The sequence below is a fragment of the Haemorhous mexicanus genome, chromosome 8 (assembly GCF_027477595.1).
Source record: "Haemorhous mexicanus isolate bHaeMex1 chromosome 8, bHaeMex1.pri, whole genome shotgun sequence".
NCBI lineage: Eukaryota > Metazoa > Chordata > Aves > Passeriformes > Fringillidae > Haemorhous > Haemorhous mexicanus.
The window spans coordinates 27,174,052-27,190,317 of NC_082348.1; the positions used below are offsets into that span (position 1 = coordinate 27,174,052).

The 16,266-nt window shown below is 41.3% G+C and overlaps 1 protein-coding gene across 1 annotated transcript in view; it reads left to right on the forward strand.

Annotated features, from left to right (window-relative positions):
• Positions 1–16,266, forward strand: part of SATB2 (SATB homeobox 2) — a 126,586-nt gene that overhangs the window by 12,771 nt on the left and 97,549 nt on the right. Inside the window, exon 3 of the mRNA XM_059853355.1 lies at positions 7,630–7,806. Coding sequence (XP_059709338.1) covers positions 7,630–7,806 — 177 coding nt within the window. The remainder of the gene's footprint in view (positions 1–7,629; positions 7,807–16,266) is intronic.

The window sequence follows — 16,266 nt, forward strand, 5'->3', positions numbered from 1 at the left end:
TGCTTGTTTAATTGGAGAGGTGGGAGCGCTTTATTCTCCTGTTTAATTGCTCTTGCCTCCTGGCTGCCCCGTGCCTGGCTGTCCCTGGGCTAACAGGGTGGCACAAAGCCCCCGTGGGGCTGCTCCTGTTCCCACTCTGCAAACTCAACAGGTGTGACAGATTCAAACTTCGGGTTGAGTTAGTGCAGCTGGTTTAGCAAAGGGGATTTGTTACCAGAAACAGCTGATTTGCTTTGACTAAGAAAAGGTCTCATCTCCTGCGAGCAACGCGTCCCAGACACGCCGCAGGAGAGGCTGTGCCAGAGGTAAATGCTTGGTGTTTTCCTATTTCTCGTTTCTTGTTTGTCACAGCACATGCTCTAAATGTGGCTTCTCTTTTTTACCATTTTTTAGAAATTCAAGCATTATCGAATCAAGTTAAGAGTTTCATAATATGTTTCTGTGGTGGGATAGTGGCCTGAAATATTTTGTGTTAAATAGTAAGGCTATTATTTCATCTAGGAGAAGGATTCTTTGGGTAGTTAAGCTGTCAGAAGCAGAGGACATCTGCAGAGACGGCAGTGACTTATTTATAAGATTTCCTGAGATCTGGGATAGCTGCGATGGCTGGGAGACTGAAGCCACAGAAAGGACTGGAAGCTGAAAAAGATGTAAATGATACCTTGTGGTTTGCATTTGCCATTGGCTAAAATATAAAATGTAGAAATGCATTTCCTGCCTACAGATTTATTGAATATGTAAAGCCAGAAAAAATAGCCGAGGAGGAGTAGAAAGATATTGTCCTTAGTTTTACTTCCTCTGGCCCTCCTAAGAAGAAAAATTCTACAATGTAATGTTATTTAACATGATCTTGTTTCTTTGGCAAACGCTGTATTAAAATCATCTGTGGACTGAGCTCTTCTTTACTAAATTGCATCCTGGAACAAATTATTTGCAGCGGGCTTATAAAGCCATGAAGAGTAGGAGTTTAACAGCATCACATTACTGCTTATGTGCAAAATCAGATATCTTGCATTTCGTCTAGAACACACTGGAGAGCAGAGGATTAGCAGAAAGTAGGGTCCTTGGTTTTAAACAAAACCTTTTGCTGTAATGAGGTGCTTGATGCCACACAGGATTGTACAGTGGCAGAGGTTTTGGTACAGTCTCCTGTATTTGACACAGCGATTTCCCGCTGGCCGCCTGTCAGTGTGTGCACACAGCTTTCTTCACGTGGTTCCGAGTGGTTAGTGACAAACAACTGCAGAGTCATCCCTTTAGTCCCTATTAGAAAAGATGTACAGTGAAAGAAGTCTCTGCTTCATAATAAGACTGTGGTAAGCTGGTGCTTGATAAGTACAAGGCTGAAACACAGTCCATTTACCCAAACCAAGCATTTATTGTAAATAAGTTAAGTGCCAACAACTTCTATTCTGTCCAATTTAATTGTGTTCATAATTTATGGTATAACTTGAAAGTGAGCCTTAATGGAAATGCCTAATGCTTGCTGAAATGAGGGGGCTCTGGCTCTTCCACCTTATCATGGAATTGCACTGCCATGGGCTGAACCTGGGGTCTGCTGCAAGCCAGATCCTTCTTGAGCATGACCAGTTGTGTATGCGTGGCCCTGTGGAAAAGGTGTGATTGTGCTTGTTTAGCCTGTCCTTGTATCTCCTGCACCTGCAGCCCTCAGCTGGACTCTGCAGAATTTTCTGGAGAAGATCTCACATCACCGTCAGCTGCAGCTATGTTGTGATCTAAACAGAAGTGGTGTTGAGATAAAAAAAAAAAAAACCCAACACTTTTTTTCCAAATACTGTTTGTTGTCTTTCCTCTTGAAAAAGCCCCAGCCAACTAGACAAAATATCCCACATTTTGGAGTGCAGTTAATTTTTCTAATTATGAATTTGTCTTCTATTGTTACATGTGATCTTAAAGGTCTTTTCCAGCTGAAATGATTCTGTGATTTTACGTTTGTTCGGCTAATCAAGTCTATTAGAAACCTCCTGATATATTACCATAATAACTAGGTTTTAATTTCTGATCACTTCAGGATTTGCAGTTTACACTGTTTTGAAGAAGTGACACACTGAGGCTTTAAAGCTTCCCTTTTTCCTTTTTTTTTTTAAATGAGCTTAGTAGTGGGGTGAAGTTTTTAGAAAGGACATGATGGATTTGTGTTACACTTCAGGATGCAGGGTGGCATCTTTGCTGCTGAAATTCAGGTATTTCTGGTAATGAAAGCTGTCAAACTGAATTGGCTTCTGCCTTTTCAATCAGAGCTGCAGGATGTGAAAAGGAGAACTGGCAAACCTCTCCTGTGCCGATTTCTGCCTTTTAAAGTATTTTTCTCAATTTAGGTTCTTTTTCAAATTTGTTTAGAAGAAAGGGAAAGACAGTTAAAATACCAAATCTGTATATCTAAGGTCAGCTCTACTGCAGTGCAGAGAGAAATAAATAAATGGACTGCTTTCTCCATGACTGCCTTTGCTGGATAGAGGTCTCTCTCTAAAGAAAAAACAGAAGCAGATTAGGTTTAGGAAATGTTTGTAGTTTGATTGCTTCCTGTGGTTACTGCCAGTTGTGGAAGCATGCTTTATTGTTAACTATACGGAATCTTCATCTAGGTAATTTTCTCAAGACAATCCATGCTCTGCTAATTGGGCTTCTTAGTTTCTGTTGTGTAATAAGGGTCTCATCTTAGAAGTCCAGCCAAAGTTTCTTGGACATCAATGGTTTTAAGGTGTGTTTGGAAATAAGCATTTGTGGATTCTGCTCTTGGTATTACCTAGATTTTTTTTTTTTTCTCTCTGCGATGGAAAGGCCAGCTTAGAGGATGGCCCACGCTGCAGTCTCTGCTGGGGAAAATGCTTTCTACATAAAGTAATGAAGAATTTTCAGTAGTTTGTGAATTTTCAAGTAGATGTCCTGGTTTCTGAACTCCAAACCATAGAAATTTGCTTTGTCTTTGAGGGAGATTACTCTGCATGTGTGTCTGTTCTGTTTAAAACAAACAAAAAAATAGGCAACAAACAAAACCTAAAAACTCAAAGCATAACAGCAACAACAAAAACTTTATTTTCCACTTTCCTCACTTGATAAAAATCTCTCCACTGGAGAATGATTTCCTTTGGGTTTGACACCACCATTTGATCTCGGTTTTTAATAATTTTGGTGGGTTTCACTCCCAGAAGAAAACATGCTTGTGCTGTGAAGTATTCCCACTAGAAATCTGGTAAGTCTTAAAACCTCATGTTACTCAGGGCAAAGAACTGGCTTTTTTATTAATTCCCTGCTAGGCAACCCCTGTACAGTAACACCATAACACCATGCTGTTGAAATTAATCAACTTGATGTTTGAAAATTGTTCAAATTAGATAAAATTAAATAACACCTAGATGGGACTCAAAACTTGGCCTGATGGAAAGAGATTTTAATCTATAAAGACATGAATTTTATTGGTGCTTTTCCTTTCTAGTTGATCTTCATTTTGTACTTATTAGGATGCACAAGCACTGCTCCCTATTTAATGGCTGGAGAGGTGGGTGGCTCTAAGAGCTCTCAGCTTTCTGCTCTGCCTGTGATGCTTCTGTGCAAGCAGACCATGCACGGTAGTTAAGTGCCAGTAGTATCACATCTATTACTTAAAAAAGCTTGTGCTGGATCAAGTATTATTTTAAATAAACAAAAGAAACAGTGCAGGACTTTTTAATACCTGCTTTCTTCTCTTCCTTCTAGTTTGTCATTAGAAATCTGCAGCTTTTACTTGGAAGTCTTACAGCTGAAAATGTTTTCCAGGGAGCTATGTGATTGCAGGTTGCTAATACTTTTAACTGGCTCCAAGTCCTTTTTTGTAAAAATGAATGCTGTATGCAGCAGACTATCTCAGATTTTCACTTCTCTAATGAAATATCTATTTCTCTTTCCTTAATTTTTCAAGAATTGATTACTCCCCAGTGAAATAAAACTATAGATAAAATGGGCAAGGAGGAGAAAATGTGCATTTGGTCTCTTTAATATATATTTAATTTCTTCTTAATTTCTCTGGCCTTTAGAAAAATCTTGGCAAAAAGTACAACTGTGTTTACAGAGACTCTCTGTACATTGCAGCTTTTTCAAGAAAGCAACAGCAGAGCTTAAATCTCATCTCTGATTTGCTTTGAATGTCTGTTATGCAGAGGTACTGGTTGCTGCTAACCATTCTCTTCTTCTGGGTAACGGTGGGAACAGTTTTTCACTGCTCTCTTCCGTTGGTTAGATGGAATTCTTGCTGTGTATGGATGTCCTTATAAAAGCCTTTCTGTAGATCTTGCTTTATGCTCCCCTGACATTTTATGCAGATGCCATCTCTGTGGGGTCAGAGCTCTGTGGGAAGCACGGAAGAGCTGTTGGTGAGTCAGTTACGTTCATCAAAATCACGGAGTAAAAGCCTGCAGTGTGATTTGCGATTGCTGGTAATGTTTTGTGTGCATCCTGCCGTTGTGTTTGTCCTTTAAGGGAACAAACTCTTTCCTTTTTAGCCCTCGGAAAACTCCTTGTTTTCTCGCTGTGTGCAAAGCAGTGCCGTGGGTGATGTAGCATGGGCTGTGCAGCCTCGCTGCCTGCAGCCTCTCTCCGAAGCTGGGAGAGCGGGCGCACGCCCGTTCGGTGCCGGGGGTCCCCAGCCCGCTCGCTGAGTGTGACAGGGATTCTGGCTGATCCCTCCTTAGGGAAAGAGCTGAGGAGTTCCAGGATTTATGAGTAAGGCTGGCTTGCACTGCAGTAGCACCGCGTGTGAGACTATTATGGATGCTTGGTCTCCAGCTCTCTGGGTACTGCTCCGAGTTCTTCAACTGGAATGACAGTGAGTAGTGACTAACTTGTGTTGCTCTCTCTAAGGGCCCTGTAGTGAGCTGGAGGTGGAATATCTGCATGTAGGAGCAAGCCATGGTACATATCTGCATGTAAAGAGCATGTTGGCATCTGCAGAAGTTTTTCCTTTTGATTCCAGTGTACTGAAAGTATATTTATTTTCAGATAACATTAAGAAACAGAGAAGTTTGAGGTAGTAAGTTTGTTGGAGATGCAACACTTTAACTCTCTCATGCGAAATAGAGAGCAAAGCAGTTGAAACTTCCTTGGCGTGAGATTGGCTTGGAAATAAGTTTGATTACTGTTGCTTTTATTTTATTTTTAAAATCAGTATTAAGATTCCAGGTGCTATAGTGAGAGGCCTGAGAATAGGTCAGTATCAGATCACATCAGACAGATGTGGTAACCTGCCCTTTGCTCTCTGTTTTTAAGGTACTAATAGCAGCTTATCATTGGTTACTCGGGGTCACTGAGTTCAGAGATGTTTTTCCAAAAGCTTTTTCTTTAGCAGGATTCCTGCAAGCATGGGCAGCAGGAAAGGGCAAGAAAGTCATCATGGGCAGAAGTTGTGTGGGGTCCTTTGTGCTATCCACAAAGTGATATAATGTCTGGCATCCGTTCTAACCTGTGAGATCCTGTTTGTACTCAGACAATAAAGGAGTGGAGAGAATAGGTGCTACTCCTGTGCTGAAAAGGAGAGACTGTTGTATGACAAGGAAAGCATCCAGCAGGAGCATAAAATATAGTGTGACATCCCTCTCATCAGTTTGCTTCACCACCTTTTCTGTCTTGCCAAAATGTAATTTACACAACTGATATTACAGTCTCAGCATTTGGCCAATTATCTTAATCTTTTGCTAAGACATTAATAGCCCCATCAAGAGTGCTGTGACAGCCTGTGTGTTCGACAGGACTGGAAGTTTTGTCGCTTGAAGAGACTTATTTTTGTTTTAACTAGTTAAATGGTGTATGGACAAATAGAATTCAAATTTTAACCTTTGATGGGAAAAGAAATTTTGTCACTTATTTCAAAGGAACATGATCACCCATGTGCTGTCTCTTCAGGAAAGCACCTAGAGATTTTTTTTTCACTGAGGTTTTTTTTTTTAGCACTATGTGTTAGAATTTGGCTGCTTGAACTTGCAAAATGCATAGTTTAACCCAGAATCAGGCAGTGAAGAGGGAGCAGTATCAATGTGATGCTGTAACCTTCTTTCATGTTACTTTGAGATGTGTTTTAAAACAAAGAACTGAAACACTTCAAGTGGATATTGTAATGTGTAGCTTCTGTAGTTAGGATGTCAAATTGAGAGCCACTCTGTGCTAGATAAGTCACTAACTGAGAATTGCGTATTTAAAATATATTTTAAAGTAGATTTAGTTTCTCAAAATTCAACACAAGGAGAGGAGTATTTAAGTTCCTTAGCAGATACTGATATGACTGTATGTATTCCAGGGCAGGGTGACTCCTCTTAAGAGGAGTCTGGTTTGTAGTTATTAGGTTTTGAAGCTACTGACAGTAGCTCAAAAATATTTGATAGACTTTTTGAAGGAGAACTGAAATGTGACTTTTTCTTCTTTTTTCCCTTAAAGAAGTGTCTGGTCTAGGAATACAGTGATTACTGTCCAAAATTCATAAATGCCCTCAGATATTTTTTGTAGTTATTGTCTACTGGAAATGATTATATTTAATTCTGAAGAAGAGGATTTTGAGGTGAACTTGCTGGTGACGTTATGAGCCTTAGATGGCACATTTGGAAAACTGCTTTGGGCTGAGATTGTTCTCTGCACCAATATTTTCTAGTTTACCTAGGGACTAACAAGTGATATGTAACCAGTTAAAAAATGCCAGTGACTGGAGGTAGGCTGGCCTGTAGCAGGTGGTGGAAATGGCTCTGCAGTTCTGTTGGTTTTCAGTCTGTCCCCTCTTCCTTCTGGGAAAGCGCTGTGGGGCTGTTTCCTGCAGATTGGCACGTTTTCTACTGCTTGTACTATTGAATCCCTTAAAGTTCATGCCTCACAATTTATCTAATGCCATAGATAACTTGATCCTGTAACCACAAAAGTAGATTTGCAATAAAACACAACAAAATTGAATCCAGACCACCCCCTGAGTTTTTCACTTCTGTGGTTCCTCCTCATCCTTGATTCTTTTTCCAAAAGAGTTGTTCTCACACTCCTCATGGATGCAGTGGAAAGGCAGCCATGGGTGTCTCTGGGTCTGAATGACCATCAGCTGCAAACACAAGATAATAATTATCAAGAAAGTCAATTCAAAAGTATTTTCCTTGTACGGTGAGAAGACTTGCCATGTCTGAAAATGCACAAATATCCCAGGGTCCCCCAAGGGGACCTCTGCTGATTTCTCCATATGTTCACTGTGTAGAGAGAAGCAGAAATGGCATTTGTGGGTCAGGCTTTTTCATATGGCTGAATGTGGGGAAATGACTTGAAAGAAATAGGGACATTCGTGGAACTGTAGAAGACTTCTGCAATGTTGAAAAAGTCTTATTAGGAAGTCTTGTTCATCTTTGTGCTGGCTATGATTCTGTTCCTGAACTGTATTCTCTAGAGCTTTTAGTGTGGTTTTTAAATGAGTCAAGTGATGAGACTTTAGTATTTTCCTTGGAAAGAAAACAAAAGTTATCCCACAAGGAAGAAAGGCAGATTTCCACTTACGCTGAGTCTTCTAGGAGGTGTGTTAATTTACAAGTCTAATTAGACATGTATGACACAGTTCATGTTCCTCTTATTGATGCTTTGTTGGTTTTTTTTTTTTGGTGTTTTTTTTCCATGTAGGTTTGATGATTCCAGTCTTTTGTGTGGTGGAGCAGTCAGACGCCTCTCTTGAATACGATAATCGAGAAGAGCATGCTGAGTTCGTTCTGGTTCGCAAAGATGTGCTCTTTAGCCAGCTGGTGGAGACAGCGCTCCTGGCTCTGGGGTATTCCCACAGTTCTGCAGCTCAGGCACAAGGTATTCAATAGTTTTTTCCCACTTCTCTGCACTGCAGAAGACAGCACCCGGGGTTGTTTGATGTAAGGAAAAAGTTTGAAAATTGGTAGCAAATCTTGGAAGTTTTTATATCAGTTGAGTTAATTGCTTAATCCTAAACTAGGTGAATTACAAGCCCTACCTTTCTAGCCTGTCTAGAAAGCATTAGCTAGATCTTGCTGAAGTGTGAAATCTGTTGATAATGATCAGTCAGGATATTCATGACACACTTGTTCAGCACCACGAGGCAGGTTGCTGCTTCGAGGAAGTCAGCGCAGAAGATACAACCTTTAGGTGTACAGCCAGATGGTGTCCAGTATTCCTCTTTGTATCAGGGCAGTTTTGAACAGCATATTGTAGTCTTTCATTTTTGAATTATGCATTGTAGATAATGTTTTCCTATATATGCATGCTGTCATTATGGCAAATAGTTGTAGGACTTAATGTGCAGGCCGATTTCTGTTTTCACTTACCTACTATATTGCTGCAAAACCCTTTGTAAAGCATTATAGTCCCTTCCACTCAGAGATTATTCTCTGTTAGCAGCAAAATCTTAAAATAAACAAAGCTTTCCTCTCTCTGCCCAAAATATAAGCCTAAAAAAACCCAAACCTAAAATCGTAATGTTGAGGGAGATGGGCAGGAGGTGGTGGGTTGGGAAAAATCTTTCCAGAATGAACTTCAAATTTCAGGAGGATTTTTAATACTAAAACAAGTTATTTCAGTGCTTATTCTTTTGGATGAGAAGCCTATAAGTTTGTTTTCTCTCCATATTGCCAATAAAACCTGTGCACATTTAGAGTAGTTTAAAAGCAATTTGCCTGGGGATTTGAATTTTGTCTGTTGATTTGAGTTGCTTTGTATAGTTAGGCATTTGAACGTGGGAACAGAAGGAGCAAGGGTGGCGCTGAATCCAGGAATTCCAGGCAGTGGTTAATCGCATGGGCTCCTTGGGCAAACTTCTGTCCAAGCAGGGTGATAATGATTCATTTCCTCAGTCAGACTCTGCTCTGTGAGAGAGGATCAGATTCTTCATATAGGCAGAGTTTGTGTACATGTGTTTATTTACACAATATAGTAGTAAAAGCCCTGCAAGAAGGGAGTTGTTTTGGTTTTTAATACGAAATGCTTTGTGTCATCTTAGGGACTCTTTTTTCCGGAGTGTAGAAGGTCAGCATATCCCACTGTTTCCATCCTGGTGAGCCAGCTTTCTGTTTGACAGCACTATCCATCTCAGTTAACACAGTTGCTCATCGTGTTGCGAGCTAACATGTGGAACATGCTGCATTAGGTGGCCAAGATTTGATTCCTGGCACTTCTGAAGGGGAGCGGGCTTTGCAGAAAACCTGCTCCAAGGGGGCATGTCATCCAGTGCAGTGACCCACGCAGGCTGAGCATCTCACTTGGGGGAACCTTGCTTTTGTGGCACTGCTCTGTTGTGAGAATAGAGGGAAGGAGACAGATTGACTCATGAAGGAAATTAGTCACTGTGCAGGGAGGAAATGGCCACTGCGTTTTTGAGCTTTAACACTGAGCAGGTTCAGATACACAGCTGTCGTTTGATGTGCTGCTCCAGTAACTCCACTAGAAAATAGAAGTTGAATCTCTAATTATTGCAATTAGTCTAAAAGAAAAGACTAAAGTATTTTCATCTTTAAGGCAGCTATTACATTCCTCTAACATCTCATGGTACAATATTGAGAATGACAGAAAATACTTTAAGCATCCATCAGCTAACAAATCTCGTGGTCAGCTTATTTACCTTCACACTGAAGGGCCAGTCCATCAATATCTTGTAGATATTTTCAACAAATACTGCAGGCCATGCTGATCTTGAGATATGAAGCTGAAGTATGCAGCATGTTCTGCAGTATCTTGCCTCTGTCTGTAAGCTGAGGGATGAGGTACAAGCGGGGACAGCCAATAGATTTCTGAGATAGTTTTGTTTAATGTGAAAATTTATAGAATATAGGGCCCTAATTCATTAACTAGAGTTGGCAGAAGCGTGCTACTGAATTGCTATTATAACAATTTATTTGGGAACACAACTTTCTGATAATAAAAAGGTGGGGAAAATAAAGCTATTTACTTTATTCATTATGCTTGTAGGACAAGTCTACTTCTGTTCTAGTGCTTGGAATTGATTTCCATTAGGAAAACACATTAATAAACGGTCACTTAGTTCTTTTTTATGATCAGCTGAATGACAGGATCTGCATGAGAGGTTGAAGGTCCTCAGGTGCATTTTTCAAAATGCTCTGAGCATCATGCTCTGCGAAACAATGACATGAGTAGGTGTCCCCATGTCCTGCAGAGACAAAGTAAACGAGTTTGTCAAAGCTTTGGTATTGTAAAAGCTGTCTAAGCTGTAACTTAGCATGTAACAATTGGCACCTTTTGAGTTGGGAAGGTGTTTTATTTCGACCCCGTGACACTGAGGGGAATGGCAATTTCACTTCATCCTGCGAGAAGCGTCTTGCCATTGCCTGTTCTTTTTAGAACAGGGTCTGCTGTGGCAGATTGAAAAGCTAGTTGAAGGGGAAAGAAGAGCTATGGCAGAGGAGAGAATTGCTGTAGGATTTCACTCTGCCTTTGCTGCAGTTCCCCATGGCAGCCGTGCAGAGCTGCCGAGGCTCAAGTCGGTGTATGCCTTGTGTGCAGGGCCCTGCCTCGAGCTTCCCAGCTGTACAGCAGCACAGCAGAGCCTGGCTGGCAGCAAGGAAACATGGCACTGGTAAGGTGGTGTGTGCCTCCCCGAGGGGCCCTGCTCTTGGCCTGCAGCCTGGAGATGCAGAGCTCCCTGAGTAGTGATGCTGTGTCCGAACATTTGAGCTGTAACACACACACAGTGATCACCTGGCCTGAGCCTCGTGTACTGGCTTGTGGTCACTTGGCTTATTATGGATCATTTTTATTCCTGGCTGCTTGGTAAATTGATAAGTCTTAGCACAAACAGTGTTGGGGACAAAAATAGATCAGGAGGTATACATGAAGGTGGTCCCACGCCTCCCTGGAAGGAGCTGTTTATTCCCGCACAGTTTGGGCAGAACACATTTTTTCCACAAACAGCTGGTTGTGATTTTTTGTTGATGGTGGTGGGAGCAGAGACTTTCCAGCGAGTGCTGCCCTCGTGAAACTTCCCTTTTCTGACAGGAGCTGTGAAATGTCTTCTGGAACAGCATGGGAATTCGTTAACAGCTTGGCACTGGGGTGTGAAAGTTGGTGGTGTAAATGGCAACAAAGGTTTAATAAACATTTATGTATTTTTCTTTCATCACTCGAGTCTACACCTGACAGTAGGGAACCTGCTACATGTGCCTTTTAGAGAGGAAAAGAGTCATGCCTTGAAGGGACACCTGTTCTATATGTAGTTTAATAAAGTTTACATGCTCTGATGAAAATTTTTTTTTGGGGATGAGGTATTCTAACAGGGCTATACAAGAGAAGGGAACTGGTAGGAGGTACATAGAATTTACAGTGCTGAGTGCTGGGGCCAAAATAGTATGAAAGTAGCTGCAATCTGGTGTACCCTGCGTGCTCTCCTGTGGCTTTGGGACCTGCTGTGAAAGCTGATTCCCTCCTCTGTGGGGTGGAAGAAGAACAGTGTTAGTTTGATGCTTTTAGTATCTACTTTCTTAGAATCCACGTGAAAAAGAAAATAGTGTGATTTCCTGTGGATACATGTTTTTTCTTTTGACCACTTCCTTGTTAGCTGTTGTGAGTGTGTACAGGGAACTGATGTGCATTGTCTGCAGAAGTTAGCAGAGCTGATTGGGCCATTGAAATGGAGTTTGCCTTCTCAGGTACTCGAGCTCTGCGTGTTGGCAGGGCAGTGTGGAGTGCCTGCCCTGACTGCTCTCAGGGGGCAGCTTTAACCAGACACTGGTTGCTTGGGTTAGCTGCTGTGTGTGGCCATGGCAAGGAAAGGGGTGTACAGAAGAGTGAAATGGTGCTCAGATGTCAAGTTGATCAGGAGGAGGAGTGAGAAAACAGCAGAGGGAAGTTAACTCAGAGCAAGAGATCCTTCCCATCCCTGTCACTGTAGAGATTGTCAAGCTCTGGTTCTTAAGCAGTGCATTACCTTGAGCAGAGCCATTGCAAGAGGCAGTGCCTTGTATTTATACCTGAGACCTCGCTTCTTGTGCCCAGTTTCTTCTAGTGCTGTCTGTAGACTAGAGAGGGGGGAAGATCTGTGCTTGCATGGAGCTGTGTGTGGGTGGTTGGAGTGAAAGGCTGGAAGGAGAGGTTGGCAGCAGTCAGTAGGGAAGGTGTAGTACAAGAACAAGAAAGGAAAAAGGTTTTAAGTATCTTGTCTTGCCATGTAGAATTGCAATAGCTGGACTCAGAGGTAAGTGATGCTTCCTGGGGATTGTGGCTTAGTGAGCAGAGATCAGACATCTGAGCCCTGTCAGCCTTGCATCACTGGAGTGGAAAAGAGGAGAATTCTGTTGGGCCAATCAGTGCTGGCCAGAGTAGCTGACATCCAGAGCTACCTGAGAACCTATTCCAGTCCTGCTCCAGCTGCCTGAGTGTGAAGCTCTGATATTGCTTGCAGCCACAAGGTCAGCTTGGATTTGGTGCTTCTACGGAGAGCTGTGTTCTGGAGCACTGATGGAGCTGTCTTTGCAGTCAGCTGCAGTAGGGGAGAAAGGTGGCTCTCCTGACTGTGTAGGAGGGAAACCAAGGTGCAGATAACATTAAGAACTCTCCTCTGGATTGATAGTGCACATGGCTGGGGCAGGAAATAACCCAGGCTGCAAGTGTGTTCATTACCCTCAGGGTTTTAAATGCGTGTGCTCAGCCCTGCTCGCTGCTGTTAATTGGAGGCCCCTTGCACTTGTGGCCTGCTTTTTAGTGTTACTTCAAAGCACAGACCAGATCTGTGGGACACGGTGTTGTTCAGCCAATCATTCCAAGCCCCAGGCTGCTGTGTGTAAGAATGTGGCAGCCAGAGTGCTGTGCTCCTTCACTCAGATTAGCCTTTGTGAGAGCAGCATGACCATCTTGCCTCTTATGGGATTATAACTGTGTGTACAAATATTTGAAGGGTGTAAATACCGATGAGAGAATGGATTTGCCTAAGCTGGTACAAGAGGGTAGGGTTCTGAGGCAATTGGAAGGACCTGAGCAGATGATTAGTAGGGAAAGATCCTGTGAAATATTCCCATCTGTGCTGTCTCCAGAACCACAATAGCTTCCAACTGAATGTCAGGTAAAGGGGGAACATACCAGCTGGGGACTGTGTTGAACACACACGCACAAGCTGGTTTTATATTTCTGTATCAAGAAAGGTACAGTAAAAGTGTGGTGAAACCCTGCTGAACTGTGCTTGATGAATACAGCCGAGTTTGCTGTAGCTGGGAAGACCAGATATGCTATATTCTACACTAGTTCAAGGCAGCAGTACAGGAGAAAATGAGAGGAAGCCTGAGTTCAGGTTTCTTACATGAGTAATGTGCAATAGATGACAGAGCTGTTATAATCTGAGGTCTTCTGACCCCTCAGCCCAGTGTCACTTGTGTCTGAGTCATGGCTCCCTTTTCATGTGAGCAAAGATTTTCTAGTGAGAAGAGTTTAATAAATAGGAGGGACATTGGTGATATAATACTTTAAATAACAAGACAATGCAGTGATCAGCCAGCTAAATATTGGGTCACTACCTCACTGTCACTCCTTACTGCCACTTTTTACTTTTTGATTTTAATAGAGACAGCCTGTTGCTCTCACCTAACAGAGTTGTCAGTCTGTGGAAAGCCTGTTTCTCTGAGCTCAAACTCTTTTGACACGGACTATTCTCACCCTGCTAAACCAAGCTTTAAAGCAAAATACCCCAAAAGAAATAAAAGAACCCACCCGACTCTCTTCACACCTCTTTTAATCAGTTTGGTTTTATACCATCTCTAATTAACAGCTCCTTACCTTTAGTAATCCCCTTTGTCCCCCTTGCCTCTACTGGGGATATTTATAATGGATAAACTCTTCTTTCTTCTCTCCAGTTTTGCAGAGGCATTATAAAAGGCCCAAATCAAATAATTTAGCAGTAGTGTTTGTGAAGGGTACAGCTCGTACTGACATCTTGCAGTAAACTGCTGTGCAAGTCCATGACAACTTGTCTGAGATTGCTAAGCAGACTGGATTTCTTGCAGTGATACTCAGCCATCCAGATCAAAGTTTTCTTTGTAAAAGCTGCTCCTTCTTGAACTGTTCATTGCTTGAGTTGTATTCTTTGTCATTCTCCCTGATGTTTGAAAAAAGAGGGCTAAGAACTTCTCAAATATTTATTTCTCTCCCTATATACATCATTTACCAGCAAATCACTGTTTTGTCTACCCTACAAAACTTGACGACAACTGTAAGTGAAATTCAATTAGCTGGAACTATGAGACAAAGTCACATTTTAATGAGAATATTGAAAACCTCTTGGTTCTTTGTGGGTTTTGATAGGCATTTCTGTGCATAATGGACACAGGGGTTGAAAGACACTGTTGTTAACGATTCAGCATCTCATGCCATTTCAATTAAAGCCCTAGAATTCTCTTTGAGAGTTCCTCAGAACTCTTAAGAAATCTTATGTAAAAAAAAAAGAAGCAACAAAGATTGAGGCTCCTTGTATTTGTAGGCTTTGCTAAAATTAGTGTTGCATTTTTTATGGAAAATGTGACATATAAAGAAATGTTAGAATGTCATATTTATAGATGTATAAATGGAATATATTTTAAGTTTTTCTTTGGTTTATATATATAAATACTTATATGATATATTTATAATTTAGTATACACACATTTTATACATATACATGCATTCAAATATATATATAAAAGTATAATACATATGTGGAAGCAAAAGCTCAGAATTAAATTAATGAATTAATCTCAGATTACTTGTCATCCTTATTCTCCATTTGTGCTGTCATTTTAAATAACATCATTATCCAACAGCATAATCTTCAGTGAATTCTTGGATTTTTGATAACCTCTACTTGAAAGTTCTTCTGACTAGTGGTCAGAAGTGTCCTTTTCTTCCCTGCCACCCCTCCCCAAACTGGCATACAAAAGTTAGCATGTGGTATTGGCGTTCTGATCCCAATGTATTATGTACAGGATTCTTGTGATGGAACAAAGCCTTCTACAAACAATAATCTATTTTTCTAGATGGCAAACATCTGGGTAGTATAAGTAAATGGGTAATTTATTAGTGTTTGAACAGCTTAAAGGAGGGTAAGTAAAGGTAGTCCTGAACAGCTCAGCACTTGTGACGCTGCTTTCCGTCTCATTTGCGGTCTGTGACTGAGCACAGCAGGCTCGTAAGCAGGAGAGGGGGCACGGGGGAAAGGAGGGAGCAGAGTGGACACAATGGGCTTTGGCTGTTCCAGTGAGACTCCCTTTCATCCTTCTCTCTGTGAGATTCCACATACCTGCAAAGGGACTTCGGTGTTGAGTGCTTTGGGAGCTCATCATGTTTTGGTGACCACTCCGCCGGTTCCAGTGAACCTGTTGCAGTGGGGTGTGTGTCATTTGTTTGTTCCATGGTGACAATGGATCAAACTTGGACTGTGCTCTGGGAAGAAACCATTAAACCTTTTGTTCTTGTCTCCTTTGTTTGAGTAATATTGCTCAGGCTATAACAGTGGATCAGTGCTTTAGTTCGGTGAGGGCCACGTTCTTTAATGCTTTCCATTCACTTTATGTTGCAGGCTGTGTGCAAAAAGGTAACGCTGCAGGACAGAGGTTTATTGAAGCTTTGTACTCTTCAGGGAAAAATTTGCCTGTACTCTGCCAGTGTTATAAACCAGTGAAGAAATGCTGGGGACATGGAGCCACGGGCTTTTTTGTGTCACAGCAACCATTACAGTAGTTTGGGGTGAAATGAAAATCAAGTTCACTCTGAAAGGCCGGTGTATACTTGATTAAAAATTTAGACCAGTATATAATAAATTTAGATTTTTCCTGTTTCCCTTCCCTGTCTCTCAGCTAAACCCATCATCTAGTCCGAGAAACACTGGTAGTTTTGAGTAAAACTGAGAAATGGTCTTTATTAGTTTTAACTAAAAATAAAATTTTGTTGTCTTTTTTTTTTTTTTCCTCCTTCATGAATCTGATAATGAAGCAGTGCTTTATTTAAAAGTGGGAATAAGTTAGGTTAGGCTAGGTCTTCTCCTATCTAGAGAAGAAAAATGAGGTGCAGTTAACAGCCTGTTAGCTAACAAGCTAAATATTTAAGCATTCAGTAGGATGAGCAAAGCTTGATGCTGGTTAACATGTTAGAGTAGCTCTTTTTTTTTTCCTTCCTTCTTTGTTTTTTCTCTTTACTTTTTTAGGTTTTTAAGAATATTCTTATCTGTGGAATTTTTTTTCCATTCCCTCTTCTAGATAAGGGAAGCAGCATTTTAACCCAGTGGCATGAAGAGCTTTTTTTTTTTTGGTTCCAGGTGCAGATTGCCCT